This window comes from Pan paniscus, chromosome 6 (assembly GCF_029289425.2).
Source record: "Pan paniscus chromosome 6, NHGRI_mPanPan1-v2.0_pri, whole genome shotgun sequence".
NCBI lineage: Eukaryota > Metazoa > Chordata > Mammalia > Primates > Hominidae > Pan > Pan paniscus.
In genome coordinates, this window is record NC_073255.2 from 157,876,099 (window position 1) to 157,892,802 (window position 16,704).

At 36.6% G+C, this 16,704-nt stretch overlaps 1 protein-coding gene across 1 annotated transcript in view; it reads left to right on the plus strand.

Annotated features, from left to right (window-relative positions):
• Positions 1–16,704, plus strand: part of CPED1 (cadherin like and PC-esterase domain containing 1) — a 312,803-nt gene that overhangs the window by 17,550 nt on the left and 278,549 nt on the right. Inside the window, exon 3 of the mRNA XM_055115335.2 lies at positions 9,478–9,661. Within this exon, the coding sequence (XP_054971310.1) occupies positions 9,478–9,661 (184 nt within the window). The remainder of the gene's footprint in view (positions 1–9,477; positions 9,662–16,704) is intronic.

Below are 16,704 nucleotides of genomic sequence, written 5' to 3' on the forward strand. Positions count from 1 at the left end.
AGGTATTGATATTGTTGTTGTAATTGCCCCAATGCTCTTTCCTTTCTGCTATATTGCCTCTGTATAGACTTACTATTTTAAGGCTGAATTGCTGAATTAACTTGTTGTTTTGGCATCAGGGGACAGAGACTTGCTATTATATTAACATTTTTCAAAAGAACAAGGTCTTTCCTTGTCCTCTGCTTGTTATTTCATAATTGTGGATTGTCAATTCTCTATTTTCTTCATTACGGACGTCCTTTAACTACTGCTGACACTGTGGTAAGACTCAGAGGGCAATAAGAAACCTCATAGAGTCAGCTGGAGAGCATTTACTTTAACACCAGCAAAAGCAATCAGGGCTTGGAGATAGAAAATAACTTCTTCCTTCTGTTAAGTGCTACGTGAGTGTCTGAGAAAGACAGGAGAGGGATAGGGGGAGAGTCTAAGGAAGAGGAAAGCAGAGGGAAGGAGAAGAGACTGAAGAGGGACACACTCAGGAGTGATTTTCATTGGCTCCAAAATAGGGAATCACATCAAGTTGTGTCAAAAAAGGAAAAAAAAAAAGTGAACTACGTTCTCTTTATCTTTTCAAGTTCTATCTTATTTTCAAGTTCTGTCTTATTCTTACAGATATAATGAAGGAAACTGTCAAGATCACCATCTCTCAGCTATCCCTGTGTTTTTGTAATCTCAGTTGGATCTGTGTTATGTCTGTGAGGTTACAGTAAATAGTAAACTGCTGACCCACAGCTGTGCAACGTGGGTGGCATCTCAAAGGAGCCTTGAAGAGGAGGCTGAAAAAGATACTTTTTCAGAAAAGAGAAAAGGGAAAATTTGGGAGAAGCAGAAAAGGGAAAGAGTATAGGTTCCTTCACATTGGTTGAAACGAATGAGCATTCCAGGGGAGGTGGAGGCTGGCAGACAACAATGAACACCAGGCACAGGAAGGCTAGAAGTCACAGCTGGTGATCCTAGATATGCACTTTAGGAGAAAACACTGTCCTTGTGTTCTTAGTTTTGCCTTTAATTTCTTTCTGCCTCCAAGATTCACCCTATGCGTAGGGGTTGGCTTGGGGAAGGAAGGAGCCTCACTGGAGCCGAACCTACACCCAGCACGATTCTACATTTGCTGGAGTTTGAAGCGTTGCGAAACTGTTCAGGTTGCGTTTTTTTTTTTTTTTTTTTGTCTTGCAACTTGCACTCTTCCATTCTCCATCCTCTCCTCTCTTCTTCCTTCAGTTACACAGCTCTGTGTTGTACACCTTTTTCAGAAAGGCACTGTATGGTCCCAAAGTTTTGAGTGAGGAGAATGGGCATTAAACATTGAGGTTACCCAGGAGTTCTCAGAGTTTACCTTCAGATTATATGTTTACTGTTTTATAGATTTGATGGAAAGTCTTCTGAAAAATCATGACCGATCTCTAAGGTATCAGTATTTCAGATGTGAACTAAGGCAACTAAGGCATTACAGCATTTATCATTAATTAATCTCTAGCCTGGGATGTCCAAGTTAGGGTCTGCCCTGCTATTCCTTCTGTTTTCTTCTTTTGTGCCTTCTTCCCTTCTAGTAGAAACTAGGCTTACAGACTCCCTTTCTATTTACTGAGTGTCTTCACAACAAATTAATTTTCCTGAAATTTTCTCTCCAATACTGGAATGTTTTCATTCTCTGTACCTTAGCTCTCTCTTTCTCAGTTACACATAGCATTATTTGACCATCCTGTTGCTGCTTCTCTTTGCTCTTTCTACACCAAATCAGGCTCCATAGAACAGAACTCACTGCTCAGGCCCTCACAGTTCTCTCTCTTCCCAGGCTTCCCCTGTATGGTTTAATGCCTCCTTAGGGCAGGTCTCAGGCATCCCTCTTATGGCTTAGTGACTCAGGTTACTTTCACTGTTTTCTTTTCTTTTCTTTCTTTCTTTCTTTACCTCTTTTTTTTAACCTCTTTTCTGCAATATGGATGGGGTGGCTTGCGGTTTTTAGAAAATACTGCGATTCAGGTAGTAAAAGTCTCGCCTTCTGAAATTCTATCAGGGTACTCATCCATCCAGAAAACAAAACAAGAAAAGCACTCTTTTTCTGTCTATACTAAGTCCAGTTTTCCTCATCTGCCTCCTTCCTGACATGGCTTTAGTAAACCAAATCAAAGTTCTTCAAAGTCGGACCTACGTATAAAGACCAGCATAGAGTTATCAACCTTTAAATTCTCCACTACTCACCGCATTTAGGTTTCCTACTAGCTACTTAACAAGATAATAAGTAGCATTGCATTGCTCCATTTTTATCATCATTGCCAGTCATTTCTTGTTTCCTATCTGAAGCTATTTGCCACTCACAATAAAAAGTATTATGGTACTGGCCTTCAAGGTCATCAGCAAGGACCTTCAAGAGAAAAAAGACAATTCTTCAAGGCAAGGAAAAGATAGGAAGATAAATTACTGATTTAATTTAATTACTTATTTTCTTTCATACACAATATTCACAATATAGGCAAGCAATAACACCAAATCATCTAAAAGAGCTCCTGGGTCATTCTTTAACAAACCAGAACTCTTATCTCCATAGGAAATTATGTGATTTCATTAATGGTTTATTGCTCTTCTTGCAAAACACTAGCCCTCCTAGTGAGGGCTAGAACCTGGATAGGGTGCTTCACTGTTGCATTCCCAGACCCTAAGACCATGCCTGTTACATAGAAAATGCTCAAAAATGTTAAATAGACAAATGAAAGAATGATGAGAACAAGCCAGAGGACAGAGGCAGAATCGGTTTTGCCATCCAGAATCTGTCCCACTGAGTGCTTTTCTTCAGTATCTCTCAGCAATCCCAGCCCAGGTGCAGGACAGGCACGTTGCTAAGATCTCCCTCAGGTCCCTTAGCTCAGTGTTTCCACAGCATGCTATGCCTCCTGACTTACTGGGTTTATCCTAGTTTATTATAACTAGTTGCTTATGTCTTGGTGGGCTGTTAGCTCCTTAAAGGCAGAGGATTCCAAGCTCTTTCATGTTTGATGTTTTGCCATGTGGATGTGAAGGAAGTGCAGCACAGCAAGGAAATTTAATATATTAGATAGAGGGTGGTTGGAGCGTTGGACCATGGAATCTGAGCTGCAGAGAGAGAGGCTGAGGAAAAAGGAGGCCAGTAGAAAGTTCAGGCTGGCCACAGTGGCTCATGCTTGTAATCCCAGCATTTTGAGAGACTGAGGCAGATAGACTGCTTGAGCCCAGTAGTTCAAGACCAGCCTTGGCAAGGTGGTAAAAGCCCTATCTTTACAAAAAATATTAAAAAAATACCTGGATGTGGTAGCATGCGCCTGTAGTCCTAGCTACTTGGGAGGCTGAGATGGGAGGATGGCTTGAGCCTGAGAGGAGGAGGTTGTAGTAAGCCTAGATCATGCCACTGCTCTCTAGCCTGGGTGACAGAGCCAGCCCCTGTCTCAAAAAAAAAAAAAAAAAAAAAGTTCACATTAGGTGAAAAGACTAATGACTAAAGAACTAATAAATTTGAAATAAATGAGAAGAGCCAGACACTTCAGTGCAATCAAAGAATGGAATATCTCATTTTATAATTTCAGGGGAGGGGCTGTTCTGAGACCACAATGTCTAAGATATGGCCACTGGAGCAGGTGTTTGAAACGAAGTGGAGGAGAGTCACTGGAGATGAAGAGGTCATGAATATTTTATGGTTTGAGATGCAAATATTGAACCTTTGACTGAAATATTCTGGTAGATTTTTTTCCACCTAATAGTTAAATAATTAAAGGGCATGCGTGTATTTATAAAAAATAAGCTCATACTTTACATTTATGTATTCATTCGTTTGCTCATTTATTCATCCATTCCCTCTTATTTAGAACCTGGCAGTAAGTTGCATATACAACAATGGCCAAAGCAGACAAATCTAGGCCCTCATGGAACAGAGTAGTAGGAGAAGTGGACATTAAACAAATAATATATAGTTATACATTGTGAAGTGTGCCCTTGGGAAAATTACATTGAGGGATATAGGTGATAATGGGTTTTGGTGATGCCTGTTTAAGTGGGTGCTATTTCATCAAAGCTCTATTGGGAATACATTTTTTTTTAATTTTTAAAAATTTTCTTGAGACAGTCTCGTTCTGTCACCATGGCTGGAGTGCAGTGGCACGATCTCAGCTCATTGCACCCTCCACATCCTGGGTTCAAGCATTCTCCTGCCTCAGCCTCCAGAGTAGCTGGGATTACAGGCACACCACCACGCCCAGCTATTTTTTCTATTTTTAGTAGAGACAAGGTTTCACCACATTGGCCAGGCTGGTTTCGAACTCCTGACCTCAAGTGATCCTCCTATTTTAGCTTCCCAAAGTGCTGGGATTACAGGCGTGAGCCACCACGCCCTGCAGGAATACATTTTTGATAAGCAAACTTTATTACTTTTTTATCTCTCTTATTTGTATATAAATCCACAGGTGAGTGAACTTGCCTATCATTAGATGTTGAAGGTTGGGATAGCCCCAAAGTACGGTTTGGGAGTACAGTCAGAAGATGCTCAGTGATCTGGAGTAGTTCTGAGAAATGTGTAGCCCTCCCATCATCAGCTTGAGATTCAGTTAAGTCAGCTGTAAGATGCAAACAGAAGTACACTAAAGCTTCATTTGGAGAGGGACATGCTTTCAAGCCTCACCTTGCATATCCAGAAACCTGTGGTCCCTAAAGTGTCCTGCAATTATAAGATAAGTTTTAAATAGAAAATGTATATGATATAGATCCTAGAAAATTCCTTCCATTTACTTCTTACATTCCCTAAAATAAGAGTACATTTCACCAGTGGGGAAAAGAATCTGTATTTTATTCTTACAGTGCAAAAATGAACACATAATTCACTATGATAGACTCTATAATATTTCTAAAATGCCAAAATCTGGACCAGGAAGGCAATTTAACTTTTAGTCATATATAACACACATCCAAAGTCTACTATATGATTTGTATTTGAACATCAAAAGATGTCATAAATACATGGCTACTTTAATAAATCCAGAAAAAAATCTTTCTGCTATGTGAAAAAAAAAACAAGTTTTATTTTTCAGCCTTACTATATTTTGAAGAGCTATATTTCTTGGCTTCACAGTAAGTCTTAGTAAAGATTTTTAAATGTGTAAGTAACTGAGAAATATAGTACTTTTATAAAGTAGCTCTTTATTCAATTTTTACTGTAAATTCATTATTTTGCTTAAATATTTAACTCTATATTTGTCATTCTTGCTAGTATTTACAATTCTATTGAAATAAATTTGTTAATACAAGTCTTAACCACTTTCTGTTCCCAGTCTTCCATGGCTGTATTTATAACAAAGACTTCTACACAATGAAGGAAAAGATGTTTGTATTCACTCATTCAAAGAATATTTATTATGTGTCTCTAATATGCCAAGTACTGTTTTTAGGCTGGGAAAGCAAAAGTGAACAAAATGGTCAAAAACATGTGCTTTCATTTAGCTTCCATCCTGGTATGGAGAGACAGAAAATAAACATAAGTTTCCAAGATATGGGAGGCCCAGGAAAAAAATCAAATAAATGTAATAAGTAAACAAATTATATTTATGCATTAAAACATAATCGCTCCTGTAGAGGAAAACATATATCAGGTATATGGAATCATACACATTATTGCAAAAATGCTTCTTAGGACATAGATCAAACCAAATTAATTGAAAAGCTTATGGAATTTCAAATATAAAGTTACAATATAATATTATTACTCAGTTTTATTTACATATATTTAACATAATTTATTGGTGAGACACCACGTTGGACCCTTTCATATTGAAAATTCATTTAATTCCCAATGCAACCTCATATAGTAGGATTTGTTACTTCATTTACACATGTGAGAAAACTCTGATGTGTGTAGATTAATTAATTTAGCTCAGTAGATGAAGCAAGCAAGTGATGGGGCCAGAATTCAAATCCAGATTTTTGATTCCCAATCTTCTCTTTTTACTCTACTTTGCTGCATCCAATGCTCCCAGTACTTTATGACAACATTCTGTCCTTTGCTTTATCTCAGATGGCATAAAGTTTTCAGATTTTGACATCCTTTCAGTAAAAATAAAAAGTGTCCAGTTATAAAACAACTTCTATGTAGTCTAGCAAAGGGATTTCTAAGGAAATATTTTGCAACTCTCTCAAGATGAGAGAGAGGCAAGTGAACACTCAGAATTAACATTATGTAACACTCATTCTTTTCTAAATTCTGGGCCAGCAGTGTTGTGTCAAGTGAAGTTGTTGTAGTGGTGGCCAGGTGAAATGTATTCTCTTCCATTAAAAATATACCTTTGGAATTGTGGGAATAATCAGGACCTCTTATTTCTAAAAGTGCTGCTATTAGCATTTGATGATCTCGCACTTGCTAGTGCGGTTGACATAATTGTTCACATCGTTTTAATTTCACATACGCAATGTGTGCACCTGTTGTCAGACCGGCTAAAACTGTTCTTGCCCTTTGGTATTGGGCCATTCTGCTGATACAGTGTGTTATAAATATGACAAGGACAGCAGCAGTTTGTATTACAGGATAATACAACGTAATTCTACTGACAAGCTCATTTCCTATTTACTGTCTATAGTCTGAGATGTGGGTTAAAATTTCAGTCTATGCTATGATGGTTATTACCAAATATGGCCAATAATTAAACTTTATTTAGAATATGCCTTCTGCAGGGTATATTAGTAAAAGTTACATTGTTCTTCCTTAAATTGATCTTGACTGGGGGAAAAGAGGATGGTATCTTTCAAAATAAAAACTACTCAAAGTTTTAAAATATCCCTTCCTTGTGTGAAATCCCTTTTGTACTTGAGCCAGCTGTAATAGAGAGGAGCATCCTGTGATTACAGAAGAAAATGTGACATGGGGATTCTGGATACAGTGGGTTTGCTTGAGTGACACCGATATATTGGGAAGCATCTGTCTTCCCCTTTCACCTAGACACTTATTTGTTTACTTTGGCTTTCTACAGGCTACTCAGTTCCCTCTAACTCCTGTGTCCAAAGGCTCAGTGTGTATTTGGTTTCAAACACTCCTTATAAATTTATTATTGCCAACATTTATAACAATGGGGGAGAATCGTGTCCCAACTTTCTCTTAAATTGTTACATTTAAATGGTTTTCTCATCAATAAAGCGCAGTGTCTTTTAACAAAGGAAAATATCTAATCAATCTTGTTCTCCCAAAGTAGCACATACAGAAGGTATGATTAGCTACAGTTCTATTCTTTTTCATTACGTTCATCACACATATAGTAAGCTACTATGTTAACATGTGCCAGGCAGAGCACAAACTCAGAAGCAGTTTTTCCAGACTCATTGTTCTTTGTGATATATTATTATTAACAAATAATACCTCATAGCGCCTCCTACATAGCAGGCATGGTTCTGAGCACTTTACAAGTATTAACTTTCTAATCTTCGTAGCACCTTAAGAGGAAAGTATTGTCTGAAGTCACATAAATAATGCTGGTGCAGCCAGGTGATTTGAATCCAGCAGTTTAGATGCAGAGTTTGTGTCCTCCTGAACTACTCTATGCTTTGTCTATGAATTTTCAGCTAGCAATAGTTTGTATGCAATAAAAAAATAGGATAAGGTTCCTGTCCTCAAAGGATTTACAATCTAACCCTGTTTCTTCTTTCTTTCAACATGCATCTTCAAAGATTTTGATAGATACTATAATTCATTAATTTACTAAATATCTTCATTTATTAAGCATGTACCATATATCATGTCTTGGGATAGACATTTGAGAGACATGAACAATGCAGGCCTGGCTGTTAAAGGGCTGATATGAGAAAAACGTAATTTCCTTTCAAGAGTGCTAATGAAAGTATGCATTTCAATTAAAATTTTCCATAAGAGATAATGTTTGACTATTAAGAGTTGATTTGGAATTTGATAAGTGAAATAACGAAAAGAGGAAGGAATTGTAGGTGGAAGGAATAGTGATGTATAAAGGAGCAGGTTGTGGGTCAGGGATAAAGATGATTAAGAGTGTGATGTGATCTGACCAGAGAAGGAAGGCAGGGTATATGTTAAATGATCTTGTGTTCCTTAATAAAGAGGTAGAATTGGGCCAGGTGCGGTGGCTCACGCCTGTAATCCCAGCACTTCGGGAGGCCGAGGCGGGCAGATCACGAGGTCAGGAGATCGAGACCATCCTGGCTAACAAGGTGAAACCCCATCTCTACTAAAAATACAAAAATTAGCCAGGCGTGGTGGCGGGTGCCTGTAGTCCCAGCTACTTGGGAGGCTGAGGCAGGAGAATTGTGTGAACCTGGGAGGCGGAGTTGCAGTGAGCCGAGATTGCGCCACTGCACTCCAGCCTGGGCGACAGAGCGAGACTTCGTCTCAAAAAAAAAAAAATAAAAATAAAAATAAAATAAAATAAATGATGTAGAATTGATTCTATCAGTATGGGAAATAATGAAGACATTTAAGTGCTAAAAATCATGGCATTCACAACATTAAAAAGAGTGTGTTTTAGGTTAATAAAATGGACAGGTTGACTCAGAGCTGTCATTGCAAATAATTTAGATTCCCAATTGTGTTTTTTACCAAGTCCCCCTCATCTTCTCCACCACCTCCTTTGGCTCCTCTTGTTCAGCCTCTCTCCTGGTTTTTGCTGACCTCCAACCAATCTCATCACTCCTTCTAGTAATAAAAATCATCTGTACTTTACTGAGGTTTAATCTCAAGTTTTCAGAAAAAACTGAGTGTCTGCCTTTAAGCCTTATAATGAATTTAAATTTCAGCCTTCTTTTTCCTTGTCAATTCAAAAATCCCCTTTGTTATTAGAATTTCAATTTCCATTGTGAGAAAGAGGAATATTTATATGAAAGAGCAATAAACTATTGAGGGAATAACGTAGAATTATGATACTTCAGTAGTTCTCCTCTCCTCACATGTGAAGACCCATTCTACCTCACTGAGATGCATTCCAGTTTTGCTACAGCCTAATTGAGAGAAACTGCAGCATTGTTTATTTACAAAGAGCTCTGGATTGCTTCTCACCTTGACCCCTTCCTGACCATGTCCTTTCAGTACAAAACCCATCCTCTCTGAGTGTTTTCTCTACTATATTTACCTAAAAGAGCTATTAAAAGATAATGCAGTTAGAACTACTTTATAAAAGCACAGTACAGATGAAAGGCATTGCTATTAATTTGTATTTTCAGCTAGAGTTGAGCTCTATATTTCTATGCATCAGTATTCCTCCAAGGACCTCTATATTTTATGGCCTAAAATTTTCATCTTTCTGTTACAGTGAGGACAATTCAGTTGACCTTCAGTTCTTGCATATGAGGTCATCTTTGTCCTTGTCAGCCTTTCAGAGAAACTGCCTTTCTCTTCTAGAGAAAAACTTTAGAATAACTTCCCAAATAGCCCTTGATTTGCATTCATGATGTCCTTCAAGGGAAATGTACTACTTTTTTATATTGAATTTTTATGCCTTCTTTTCTTAGGTCAAAGAATCAATGGAGACACACTTTGGCAGCCATGGCCGAAGGGCCATACTCTACAGGCCTCCTTTCTACAGCAAAACAGAGCTTCAGCTACACCAGCACATTCTGACTCAACATGGCTATACGGTTGTCATCGCTGAAGAAAGGCTCAATGCTGGCCTAGGGCTGGGGCTACTAGAACAAGGTCAGAATAGTGAGAAGTAACTGCCAAAGTCACTTGACATATAATGTTAAACAATTTCTAGAATGTGCTACTATCTCCCTCTAAAAAAAATTTATAAAAACAAATATTTATCCATGACCAACTTTCTCACATCATAGAAAACTTATCTCTTTTTTTAACTTCTCCTCTATTTTTCTTTAACTGTGTCTCTTTATTCCTGAAATTATTTCATTTATATTTTTGTAGCATTTTGGAGTTGTATAGTTCATGTTTAAATGCTACATAAAATATGTTCATGTTTATGAGACTGAATACATGTTCTGCCCCGCACCCAAACTGCTTCATATTTTAAGAAAATTGCAGCTTCATCTGACTGCAAGTAGAATGTGCTGGAAATTGTTTCCAGAAGCCAGCTTAAATGTGATTCACAGATTGGCTCTAAATAGGAAAGAAGTATGGATATTGATCATATGTACCATTAGTACATTATTTCTGTCATTTGGAGAGAATAATAAAAGACAAGTTTTTAAACAAGTTATTTGCAAAGAAAGTTGAGTAAATAATGAGAGTCAAAAGGGCAATAACAATAAGACCTAACATTTCTTGAACAAGTAACTGTGGCAGATTCCATGCTATACTCTGTATTCATGATCACATTTAACTTACACTATAGCTGCCAAGCATCCTAAGATTAAGAAATATTAATTCCAACCCCTAACCCAGATTGCAGAAAAGGAAACTGAGGCTTTACTGGCTGAAGTGACTCACCCCGCATCTTACATCTGGTGTGAGGGATGGACAGATGGTGATACCTGTGTTTCAACTCTCACTTTCTCTGCTCTGGCTTTTTACCTCTTTGATACTTCAATCTCTCCTTTAGTCCATAATCCTGCACTTACCTATCATTTTGAGAGCTACAATAATGCAGAACCCTCATTCAGAATAAGCAAATCAGATTTTTCTCTTTATGATTTTACAATATATCTATTTTCCTATTTATTAAAAGGGGAGGAGGAGAAGCAATTTGAGTTAAGTGCTTTCAGCCATTGGTTCCTTTGGGGGAGAAGAGTCAGATCCTGGTATTACAGTAGCTTTCAGAACAATCTTGCCATCATCACAGCACTCCTTCAGTTAGGTGCCCCCTTGCTGGTTTGTGCTGGCGAATGAATGAAAGCAAGTTGGGAAGATGTTTCTGAGAAGGTTGGGGGACTATTTAGCCATGGCTATCCTTTATCACATTGGTAGTGAAACTGTGAGCTACTTAGAAGAAACTCTGAGGGAATAGAGCCCAGAAGATCTGCTTTGATGAGAAGAAAGAAGGTCTTAAAATACGCAGAGCCTGGATCATGGGGACACAGGCATTTGTTTATTCTATTTAGTCATCACTGCCTTCTAGGAGTAGTGTGGAAATCTAAAGCACTGAGCTTCTGGGAGCAAATGAGGAAAAGAAAACAAAATAGGAAAGCTCTGGAGTATTATGGAGATCTGAAAAGAAACTTTGCAAACCTTATATTTTCACTGGTGTTGGCTCTATTATGTAAGACCAATCTAGAGTCCTGGGATACCCATAAATGATACTTAGAAACCTATTTATCAGAATAGCTATTAGTATAAAGAAAAAAATATGAAATGTTTAATATTTCTTTCATTCAACAAAATATTTCATCCCATCACTGAAGGGGTGATTGTATAACTACTGCACACTGCCATGGGACCCATGCTCTTGGAGCCGTGCAGAATGGCCCTGATAACATGCTACTGTTTTCTAAAATTCCTATATTTCCCTGCCTTCTTGGTGCTGCTACTGACTTTCTATGGGCACAACATGGATTATCTGTACATTTCAACTTGAATTTAATTTTAGTTTTCTATTTTCTCCAGCTGCAAAACAGATGGATTATATCTCCTCTTTCCCTCGATGTTCTTGGGTCAGTTTTACCACAAAAAGGAGAATTACTCTGCAGCTTCCAAATATCAAGGAAGTGCAAAAACAGCCTGAAGGCAATAGAATATGGCAGCCAAAGGAACTGCTGGGCCCAGCGGCATAAGATAACTATATAGTGTCCCTAGAATTTGTCAGTGTAAATGCTGATTTGGTTTCCTTTTCCCACATTCCCACAGCTTTTAAAACATCTAAATCCTACCTCTGTCTTGGCATTCTTTTACTGTGTATAATAAGATATTATTACTGGACAGGTCTCAAGAAAGGGTAGCAATTTCACAATTTCATGAGTATGGAACATTGATTTTTGTTTTTTTATTTGATTTTGTAGTTTTTACTATGAGAACAATATGCATCAAATACCTGAAATTTTTTTAAAAAAAGAGTTGTGACTATAATCTAACATTTCCTTGATGATTTATTGTATAAAAAGAAAACATTTTTATTGCAGCCTATTTTCCATGCCACAAATTTAATCTATAAATTATGTTTGAATTGAGGCACTTGCTACAAAACAATATTTCCTAGAAATGTGATTCTTACAGAATTTGTTTTGCTTTAGTTTCACATATTCATCTCATGGTTATTTTTACCATGTGCATATCAACAGAGAATATGAAACTATAGTGGGAATATTTAAACGAAACCTTCCCAAGCTGAGCAGCCTGGGGGAAGAGGAAACAATTCAGAATAATCCAGAACCCTACTCCACTTCCTTTTACCACAGCATTTTCTGCTGTTTACTAACCTGCAATTTGAAAATATTACATTAGAAACAAAACAGATACTCTCACAAATGTTACTGAGTACCCAGGTGCAGTTTTGACACTTTGATAAAATGTATTTTTCATCCTAGGACAATAAATATAGAAGGTATTTTCTCTATTTCACCTATTTCACCTGCTTTCCTGTCCTTTCCTGATCCATCCCATTCTCCTCTAAAATCTACTTAGAGTAGATTCTATCATTGGATCTGAATTATTTATGTCTACTTGAAGAGTAGTACATATTTAGCAATTTTCTGTCAATTTCTGAATACATATTGCACTTTCAAATTATGCATATTATAATCCACACGAAAAACAAAATGCAAACCTGCAATCAAGCTACAGAATTAAAGTCACTCACTTTGCACCATCCTTTGAAGGACACATGGCCCCTTTCCAGCTTGGAGTCATTCTTTTTTAACCTTTTGAGTAACATAAAAGGATAAAAATCAGCAAAACTGAAATGGTCATAAGCCAGATAGGAAATACTCCACTATTAAATATAATATTTACTGGTAGAGTAACTTTGAGTTTTGTATTTGGTTTAGTTTTCCTATGACTCATATACTAGACACTTATTGAAAAGGAAGAAGTAGGCAGTTTCGAGTCCTACATTAGAATATGGGTGTTATGTCACCCCACCCACTGGTTAATTCCTTTCTAGTGACATAAGAGAAGTTGATGTCTCTATTGGGAGAGATTTTAGGGCTATGAACATATGACTTATGCAAGTTAAGTTCTCTGAGCCCTAGTTCTTTTATCTGTTAAAGGCATTAATTGTTCTTAACTTCAGAGTAGTATGTGGTGGGGATTGAATCACTTTGTCCAAACTTATCAGAGTTCTAGAAGGAGACAAAGTAAAGTCCAGTCAGTGTTTTGTCTCATGCAGTAGCCAGAGAAAGCGACCCAGGATTTTACATGTTAAAAACAGCCACAAGTAATTCTTATGTGTAGCCCAGTTTGGGAAGCACTGTTCTGAGGGACATATTATTGGTTCAAAGAGTAACAATTTTTAGAGTTAATTTTGGGAATAAAACAATGCAACAGTTTGCTTGCTATTATGCTATTACATTGCCTATGATTTAACTGCATAGATATTTACAAACAGCATTTCATCTTTAAACTGATTTTGAGAACAGTATGAGAACAATTGTCTTTACAGATTTAGGCCTACAAAACGCAGCAGAGTAAACATATGCACTATTATGGTTCTCCCATCCCTTGCTTTGGAAAAATATATCTTATGTCCCTGCATTTGTGAGAACATATAATTCTCTAAAGGAAAAGATAGAAGCACCATTCAATTATTTTGTTTCCTATCATGTAAGTGCTGTTTAGTAAATCAATGCTTCAGTGCACAGTGGCCTGAAAAGGAAAGTTTTAATCCTACTCCAGTGGTAAAATCCAAGTAGTATGTCATCAAGGACTCTGACTTAGAGTAGATTTTATCATTGGATCAGAACCATTTATGTATACTTGAAGAGTAGTGGATATTTGGCAATTCTCTGTCAATTTCTGAACACATATTGTATTGAAAAGGATATACAAATAAACAAATTATGTATATTATAATCCATGTGAAAAACAAAATGCAAACCTGCAAGCAAGCTACAGAATTAAAGTCAGTCTTGCAGTTTAAAATTGCTCTTGTTTTTATAACTTGAGGGTTTAACATAGAATGTTTTTTGAAGAAACACAGAAAGTAAAAGACCATATAGATATCCTTGCCAAGGGCTGGCAAACTATAGTCCACTGGCTAAATCTGGCCCACCGCCTGTTTTTGTAAATAAAGTCTTATTAGAACACTGCCACTCTCCTCTGCTTTTGTATTGCCTTTGGCAGCATTTGTTTTACAAAGGCAGAGTTGATTAATTGCAACAGAGTCTGTATGGCTTTTAAAGCCTCAAATTTTTATTATTAGATCCTTTACAGAAAAAAGTTTCCTAGCTCCTGTATCCGGAATAAGCCTATGTAACTTGATGTCATACCAAGTTGATGATTCAACTCTAGGACTGAGATATTTCATTTTTTAACTTACACCAAATCTTATTCAAAAAGGATTTGAAGGTTTACAATAAAATATATAATAACAAAATTAATAAAATGTACATATAAAATTAGGTGCCAAACTGGTTATTCCACTTAGCTACTATAATTTAGGCTTAGTTTTGTCTGTGAGCCTCCAAGCACCTAGAACAATGAGAGAAATAATAGAAGTTTTACTCTCAGGAAGAAGGAACCATTATGATTCATCCCCCTAACTTCCCACATGCTCAAATGAGAAATTTAAAACAATTTTTTCAAAGGGAGTATTGAGTAAACAACAGTAAGTTATGCAATGGGTCAAAAGCCAGAGCAACATTTGTATTGGAAATAAAGTAGATGTCATATCTTGGTTCATATAGCAACATTCTAATATGAGTTGAGAGTATAACATTACAGCATGATATAGCAAAGACATTTCCATAAAGGGCTAGAGTTAATACTACAATAAATAGTATTTATTGGAATTTGTATTGAAAGTAAACTTGATACAGTGTGTTCTGGAGAGTAGTATTTAAATGATGCTGCTTCACAGCTTTTCAACTCCTAATAAGGACACTGTTATTTACCCACATGTGTTCTTGGGAAATACTATTAAAAGATATAGTTAATAGAGCAAGAGATACAGATCACTACTTAATGTTGTGGAAAATATAAAAAGGAAGATCTATTTCCTTCCTTGTTTATAATTTAATAGATTTCTATCTTCCTATATGTTATTTACATTCACTTGCACTTTAAAGAATGTCCAACATCAGTATATCACTTGAAATTTAGTATAATTTTGAAGGTTATTTATAGTGGCTACTTGCCAAAAGCTGTTTCTGTAGTTTGTATAGAAAAGAAACATCCACGACAGATCAATCTTAACCTTTGTAATGGAAAGCATATTTCACATTTTTCTTTTTATTTGTAATAAAAAAGAAGCTATAAGGAAGTCGAGCTTTAAATTGCCCGTAAGTAAGTCGAGCTTAACCACAATAATAACTTTCTTGGGGAGGTAGTAGGCTTTGGAAATTAAAAAGTATAAGCATTGAAGTAAGACAGAACCTAGGTTGGAGTCCTTAGTGTTACCTTTTAATGGTTACATAACCTTGGGCAAGTAACTTATCCTCTGAAAGTCTTGGTTTTCTCATCTACAAGTTGATCCTTTTGAGGTTGTTTTAAGAATGGTACATAGTAATCACCCCATAAACGGGAGATAATATTGTTACTGCTGTCAAGAAGTAGTTACAGAAAGGAGAATATGACATTTCCCCTGTAGGGAGGTATATTTAAAATATGCAGTAGTATAAGAGTGCTGCTGTTGGATGTTATTATGGGTAAAATGAACTTGATAGGTGTTTTTCAATTTAGCCTTCTCGACTTATACGTTCTCATTAGAAGGTCTGGGTTGTAAATCCTCCTGAAATTCTGACATACTCTCCTGGATTATTCCCTTGGAAAAATCTCACATTAAAAAAAAAACCTGTAAGCTTCCTAAGGTCAGGGACCATGTCTTTTCTGCTTATCATTTATAACCACACCTTCCACATAGGGGCATATGATAAATATTTATTAAATACATGAACAAAGGAAGATAAAATAGTACATCAATATTTGGGCTCCTTAAACAGCAAATTCACTCAGGAAACTCATATTAAACTTAGTTCATAAAACTTTTATTTTATTTGACTTTAGAGGAACACTGATATTCTATTTAGACTTAAGTCCACTCTTACACCAAAGATAATGAAACCATAAATATAGTATTACATAGGGCTGATAGTTTATACATCAAATGATTCTATACTGCTGGGGCTTTTGAGTACTTGTGTCCATTTTTAAGAATTTTACTCTTGCCTTGCTTTCAAGGCTCTCCTGTTACATTTGCCAGGTTACTTGACCTATTGATTTTGGGACAGGTTGGATGAATTTCGTTCTATACATATTCAGTTATAGGTGCTGTGAATTTTCATAGGGATGTATTCAGCAGAAACTCAAGCAAGCAGAAATGCCAGGTCAGGAGATGTAGATTTGTGGGTCATCTGCTGAGAGGTGATAATTGATTTACTGAAGGTTCAATAGCCTATAAAGCAGTGTGACACAGTGTTGCCTAAGGATGCTCTCTGGTAAAAGTAAGTATACAGCTTTTGCTACTCGCAAACATACAAAGCAAGAAGGAGGACAGTCAAAAACCGCGTCATATCACTTAGGTCCTATCTGCATCCTCTATATTATGCTCTGTAGTTTATTTCTTAGTGTAATGTAAGTTTTATTGGTCTTCCAGTTCTTTGCTTTGAAAAAACATATATTATGATCCAGAATTTTAA